This window comes from Terrapene carolina, unplaced genomic scaffold, assembly GCF_002925995.2.
Source record: "Terrapene carolina triunguis isolate 2854851 unplaced genomic scaffold, T_m_triunguis-2.0 Scaffold836, whole genome shotgun sequence".
In the NCBI taxonomy this organism is placed as follows: domain Eukaryota; kingdom Metazoa; phylum Chordata; order Testudines; family Emydidae; genus Terrapene; species Terrapene triunguis.
In genome coordinates this window covers 91,589-98,454 of record NW_020665187.1, presented here as the reverse complement: position 1 = coordinate 98,454, position 6,866 = coordinate 91,589, and the positions used below count along the sequence as shown (strand labels likewise).

At 63.8% G+C, this 6,866-nt stretch overlaps 1 protein-coding gene across 1 annotated transcript in view; it reads right to left on the bottom strand.

Moving 5' to 3' along the window:
• The window catches only part of ITGA5 (integrin subunit alpha 5), a 53,570-nt gene that overhangs the window by 19,000 nt on the left and 27,704 nt on the right, over positions 1-6,866 (bottom strand). The window contains exons 10-13 of the mRNA XM_026660688.2: positions 6,404-6,460; positions 5,303-5,355; positions 2,236-2,444; positions 794-985 (exon numbers count right to left, since the gene is read on the bottom strand). Coding sequence (XP_026516473.1) covers positions 794-985; positions 2,236-2,444; positions 5,303-5,355; positions 6,404-6,460 — 511 coding nt within the window. The remainder of the gene's footprint in view (positions 1-793; positions 986-2,235; positions 2,445-5,302; positions 5,356-6,403; positions 6,461-6,866) is intronic.

The window sequence follows — 6,866 nt, the reverse complement described above, 5'->3', positions numbered from 1 at the left end:
TGGGGTCTGCTCCAGGGGGAGTGAGCAGGGAGCTCGCTGCCAGGGGGACGGGGTGGGGTCTGCTCCAGGGGGAGCGAGCAGGGAGCTCGCTGCCAGGGGGACGGGGTGGGGTCTGCTCCAGGGGGAGTGAGCAGGGAGCTCGCTGCCAGGGGGACGGGGTGGGGTCTGCTCCAGGGGGAGCGAGCAGGGAGCTCGCTGCCAGGGGGACGGGGTGGGGTCTGCTCCAGGGGGAGTGAGCAGGGAGCTCGCTGCCAGGGGGACGGGGTGGGGTCTGCTCCAGGGGGAGCGAGCAGGGAGCTCGCTGCCAGGGGAATGGGAGGAAGGGGCAGGCGAGTGGCAGGTTATCCCACGGCACTCAGCACCATTCCAACTGGCATTAAGCTATCCCGCAGCACCTCAGCCTGGCCCAGGGACCCACCCAGGCTGCGCTAGCCCAGCGGATGTCGAGTGGATTCTCTCCCCTGGGGAGAGTCGGGCATCGCATCCCAGCAGGAGGCGCTAGAAGCACCACTCGTCCCAGATGCTCACTGAGTGCTAGAACTGGGGGAGGGGAGGGTGCAGGAGGCGGCTCCCCGGGATGGAGAGACAGACGAACAGCGCCTCCTCTTGGAGACAGGGAGCAGTGCAGCCTCCGAGCAGCCAGCTCAGGCACTGGGCACGATCTGTGCTCAGAGCCATGATGCTGGCCGCGTCTCCCGGGGACCAGGTGGCTGACACCCCACCCCCCGTGGGGACTTGGAGGGCCAGGCAGTCACAGGGGGCGGTGCCAAGTCTCCCCTGCACCAGCCCTCACCTGGGTAGCCGTTTCCGTCCAGGTCCTTGGCTCCGCGGAGGGCGAACCCAAAGAAGTCGGGCGAGCTGCTGGGCGGCCAGTGCCCCTTCAGGACCTGGGAGGGCTGGGCGTTCACCCCGCCTGCCTGGCCGTTGTACACGTACACCATGCCCTGCTGCTCCTCCCCGCCGAAGGGCGCCCCGATGCCAACATCTGGGGGGAGGCAAACACCAAGGTCAACAGAGGAGCGTGAGGCACCCTGGAAGAGCCGGACCCCGCTCCCATCCGTCGCCCCCAGCACAGGCAGCAGGGAAACAGGCCTGGGGGTTCATGGCTGGGAAAGACAGCCAGCAACCAGGAGCCAAGCTCATCCGTGGAGCCGTCCCTTTCAATGCTGGGCAGCAAGGGCTGCAGGGACTCACCCTTCCCCTGGTTTCTATCTCACACTCCTGCCCTCCCTGCCCAGCCCTAGGTGGGCGAGGGCCGCTGGGTCTCCACAGGGCGCCGAGGCTGCCACGGAAGAGAACAAGGCTGAGACCCGTCAAACTCTTTTCACCCGGGGGACCCCGAATGGCTGGCTGGGGAGGGACTTCCGGTCGCCACAGACCAGATCTAGCTCCCAGGCTGGCCCACAGGTGGGGGGCGGCTCAGGGGCCAGGCGAGGGCAGTGGAACAGCTCAGTGTGTGATAAGGAGCTTTTCAACCCTGGAAGCACAGGGCTGGAAGGGACCTCACTAGGTCGCCTAGTCCAGTGCCCGGCACTCACGGAAGGTCTGCGTAAGAACTAGACCACCCCTGACAACTGCTTGTCTAAGGCGGCCCAGGAATCCCCTGTACTCAGAGCAACCTGGAGGCCAGCCCCTGCCATGCCCCGGCCCAGGCCAGCAGCGTCTCCTTTCCAGGCTAGTGGGCATCAGGCATCCGGATTCCTGTACATTCGTAGCCTAGCAGAGCAGGCCAGCCACGCCAAACAGGACCAGCTGCTGCCCAGCCAGGTGCCCACTCCCATCTCATCCCTCACACGGGGCGAGCAGCCCCTTCAGGGCCTAATGAAATGAACCCCCAGCATCAGCTGCAACGTGTGGCTGATGCTCCAACACCAGCGGGGACCTGCAAAGGATTCTGAGGTTAGCAGGACTGTGACCCCCCAAGCAGCTGCTGACCCCCGCCCCAAGAGGCTTGGCATTCAGGCCCCTGTGTCTGCACTTGTGTTTCCAATTTTCCCTGGGCTATTTTTGCCTCTGGTAGCTACTGACGGAGTTGAAATAACAGAAGAGTTGGTAATTCCACCCTGCAGGGGGCACGTCATCCCAGAACCCAGACCCTGCACGCTCTGGCTCCAGCACCAGGCCCCTGACATGTGGCAGGGAGGGGTCAAACTAAACCGGCGCACACGCCTAGCTTAAATCCTACATCGGCTGCAGCCAGCAGGGGGCGACAATCATACACACGCGTGCGCTAACCGTTATAGCCATCCTGATCCAGGTCTCCCAGTGGGGCGATGGTGCTCCCAAATCGGCCGAACTCCTGGTGCCCGGTCAGCACCATGGAGGCATTGGGCTCCATGCCGTGGGGCTGCTGCAGGTAGATGTAGACTCTGCCCACCTCCTGAACCCGCCCGTCCTCTGTCTTCTCCATGAACAGCGGGGCGCCCACCAGCAGGTCGTCCAGGCTTCGAGTGGAGGGGAGAGAGAGAGAGACCGACCAGGGCTTAGAATCTGGGCTCATGCTAGAGCAGTTGACAGGGCTCCCAAGCCGGTGGGTAACTCGCCCTTCCACCACATGTTCAGCAGGGGGTGACATTCACAGCACATGGATGCTTGGTGGCGCTGCTCCAGCAGCCTGCTTATCTATAGCCCTGTTCCTGGCCCTGGGCAGAGAGGAGCCTGGGGTGTTCGTGGGTGTTTGGAGAGTGAGCCCGCCTCGCACTCACCCCACAGTGGGGGCTCCTACCCCAAAGGCTGAGCCTGGCTCCCAGGGCTGGCTTTAGGCCGATTCCCCTGATTCCCCGGAATCGGGCCCCACGCCTAAGAGGGCCCCGCGCCTAAGACGCTTTTTAATTTTTTTTTACTCACCTGGCGGCGGTCCGGGTCTTCGGCGGCACTTCGGCAGCGGGGGGTCCTTCAGCGCCGCGGAAGACCCGGAAAGAGTGAAGGACCCCAGCCGCCGAAGCCCCAGAACGCCGCCGGGTATTCGAATCGGGCCCCGCAGTTCCTAAAGACGGCCCTGCTGGCTCCCCCTCTGGGCCTCGCAACCTGCTGGAGGGGCAGCCAGGCCAGACCCAAATGATGCGGCGACCCTGCATGCTGGAGCAGGGAGCCAGGCCCAGCCCCATGGGAGAGGAGCTGCCACTGTGGGGTGCACTCACTCGCCAATAATCCCTCCCCCACACTGGGCCCACGAGCCACCTAGAACCCCCCTCCCTCCCGCCCCAACTCACTACGTGTTCAGGGGCGACGGGGCCATGACTAGAACCCAGGAGTCCTGACGCTCCACGAGACTCCTGCTCCAAGCCACTGTACCCCACTCCCTCCCAGAGCTGGGACCAGAACCCTGGAGCCCTGACTTCCCAGTGCCCACTTGGGCAAGGTGTCATTTGCCCCGGGCTTGCCACCTACATGCTGGAGAACCCGAACAGCTGTTTGCTATAAAGCCTCTCACCCTGACAGCTGGGAAGAACGCTTTTTTAAAAAAAAACATCTGTGTCGTGTTAACTCTGAAACCTAAGGATGGCCACTTAATGTGAGTTTTTAAAGCTTTTCCACAGCCAGTTAACACCCGCAAAAGAGGACAGAGAGGGCAGCTGCATGGCAACAGCTGCACGTGCGTCTCATGCTGGCATGTGTGGGCAGAGCTGTGTTGTGATAGGAGCTCAGACATTGTCTCTGCCAGCCCAGCCCCTGCTGGAGGTACCATGAGGTCGCCCTGCCTGAGCCTTGAGAAGTCAGCTGGATTGGGGCCACAGGCACCTGCCCGTGGCAGATGAAACACCTCCAGCCTTGGGAACCAGGCCCCTTTATGGGGCTAGAGCACAGAGCAGGGTCACCTGGCCCCACAGGGTATGTCTACACTGCAATTAAACACCCATGGCTGGCCTGTGCCAGCTGGCTCAGGCTAAGGGGCTGTTTCATTGCGGGTTAGACCCTGGGATTCAGGCTGGAGCCTGGGCTCTAGGGCCCTGCGAGGTGGGAGAGTCACAGAGCTAGTGAAACAGCCCCTTAGCCTGAGACAGTGGCAGGGGCGGTTATCGGACTGCAGTGCAGACACACCAACAGTCATTGCCGGGGTGAACCGAGGGTGCAGCCCAGCGGGAAGATGTCTGCATCCAACCCCCCGTCACACGCGGTGCTAACCAGGTCCCTGCTAGCAGGCTCGACCTAGGCAGAACCGGCCACACAGCCCCGGCTGAGCTCCCTGCTCCCCCCCCGGGGCTGGGGAGAAGCCGACCCCCTGGCTCCAATGCTGCCATCCGACTCTATCCCCTTCACCTAGTGAGACCCAGGGGCTAGGATCCTCTGGGGCTCAAGTAGCCTTGTAAGTGTGTACACGCAGAGGGTGTGTGCATAGGTATGTGCGGGAGGGCAGGGTGGGGTGTGTGTGTGCACACGCAGGAGGATGAGTTGTGTGTGTGTGGGGGTGCACACACAGGGGGATGAGTGGGGCGGGGGTGCGCACGAGCGGGGTGTGTGTGTTTGAATCAGATCAGGGCCTGCTGGGGGAGGCGCCAGGAGCCAAGGGCTGCGGTCAGCCACTTCCTCAGAAGGGAGAGGAGCTGCCACTCCCACCCACCCACACCCCAGCCCCACTTCTGCCCCCACCCACACACCCCCGGAGCCCAGCTCCCACCCACCCACACCCTGGCTCCTACTCCTGCCCACACACCCCCGGCCCCCGCTCCCACTCACACACACCCCGGCCCCCGCTCCCACACAGCTCCCGGGCCCCGCTCCCGCTCACACACACCCTGGCCCCCGCTTCCACACAGCCCCCGGGCCCCCACTCCCGCCCACACCCCCCCGGACCCTGCTCCCATGCAGCCCCCCGGGCTCCCACCCACACACCCCTCCAGGCCCCGCTCCCGCCCAGGCCCCGCTCCATTAGACCTGCAGCAGCCACGGCAGTGACTGTATGGCCATGGTGGGGGTGGGGGAGAGGATGTCTCTCACCTGGCCATATCTTGCAATGAAGCGGAAGGGTTTTGGGCGTGGAGGGGTTTCTCCCAGTGTGTGACCCAGAACGTGGGGGTGGGGGGAGAACTGGGCTCAGGGATGCTGTTCTGTCCCATCCCCTACGATAGGGGATGCTGCTGGGTCAGCGGGCTCCGAGCCCTGCCCACCCCCCACCCCTCCACGCACTACACAGGCCCCCATGTGCCTCCCCTCCGCCACACACTGCTATGCCTTCAATGCCCGACCCCCACCCCCTCAACACAGCCCAGACCTTCCCTGCTTGACCCAACTGCCCCCCTTAATCCATCGAACCCCCAATAACGGCACCGACACACCCCGGCTAGCAGGACCCTGCACTCACCCGTCACTGTTCACGTCAGCAGCAGCCACCGCGTAGCCGAAGTAGGCTGCCATCTGGGGGGGAGAAAGGGAGCGCTGGGTTCGGCAATTAGGCTGCAGATTCCCGATGGATTCTCCCCCCACCCCCCGCCCCGCCACAAGTGGGGAAACCTCCCAGGGCGGGACCCACATGAGAGGCTGGGGGCCAGGAACTCCCTCCACTTGGGCCTAGCCATGGGCTGGTCCCGGCTCTGCAGCAGGCCGGGTGAAACAGGGGCTCCGGGCTGACTCCCTGTGGTGAGCAGGGGGCTGGGGCAGGGAGCTGGTGCGTCCGATCCTTGGCCTGAGACAGGGATGCTGCCAGGATGACAAAGGGATTTTCAAAACTTCCCTTTCTAGTCCCCCACTTCCCTCAAGGGGACGAAGCCCCCCCTCCCCCCAGTGTTGGCGCAGACACCCCAAGCCTGCGGGGACCCAACGCCGCACGGCGCCAGCTCCCCATCTCATCCCCAGCTGCTAAGGGCCATGCGAAGGGCCAGGGCCCAGCTGCTCTAGCCAGTATCGCTGCCCTGGGCTCTGCCCCTTTGCAACCAGGGATGCAGCCAAAGTCACCCCTCTACAGAGGCAGCCACTGCTGCTGGGGCCGTGGGGCCACCAGCCCGGGGAGAGCGCTCGCAAGACGATCTTTCTATTAACACGCCACCCACGTGCCAAGACAGCGACAGGCCCCTTGCCTGCTGGCTCGGGTGGTATGTCTGCTGTTTCTCGGGCACTGGCACAAATGCTGGGGAAGGGGCTTTTTCCCCATGCTGCAGGAGATTATTCACCCTCCTCCCCTCGCTGAAAGGGTTATTTCCAACACAGGAAGCACTTCTAGCACCCCCATGGTGCTACCCAGGGGCCTTCTGGGTCAGGGACACCCAGTCTGGGTAAGGGTCGTGCCCCTCCCCCTGGGAAGAGCTAGCAGTTCCCACCCAGCGAGGGGCCTAGCGGGCATCACCCACTGCCCATGGGGCTCGTTCGATCCTTCGGGGTGGCCTCGTTCCAAAGCTCCGCTCAGACGTCAGAAGAGCCCCTGCCAAGCACACGGACCTGGCCTATGTGGCTGGCGCATCCTGCTCACCTGCTCTCCAGAGAAGTTATACAGCGACTTCATGTCTGATCCATTCAGGACAGTGACCTGGCAAGAGAAAACCCAGGTCACAGCTCGGCTGCCGAGACCCCATCCCAATCCCTCAGTGCAGAACTGCTCTGACCGGGACTCACTCCCGTCCCAGCCCCCAGGCGGTTTCTATTCGCCTCCTCTGGACAGTTCTGGCCCAGACGGCCCCTGCTCACTCCACTGCTCTGCTGACCCAGAGCCCAGCCGGGGGATCTCACCTGGTGTTTGCAACTTTGTCAGGTAGAAAATCCAACTCCCACTTCTCTGGCGCCTCCCCTCTGAGGGGCTCTACGGGCGATGCCCACAGTAGCTAAGCGCCCTCCCCACGTTATAGATGGGAAACCATGTCAGAGAGAAGTCCTGAGCTCTCATCCCCACCCCCACTCTAACCACTAGACCCCACTCCCCCCAGAGCAGAGAGCAG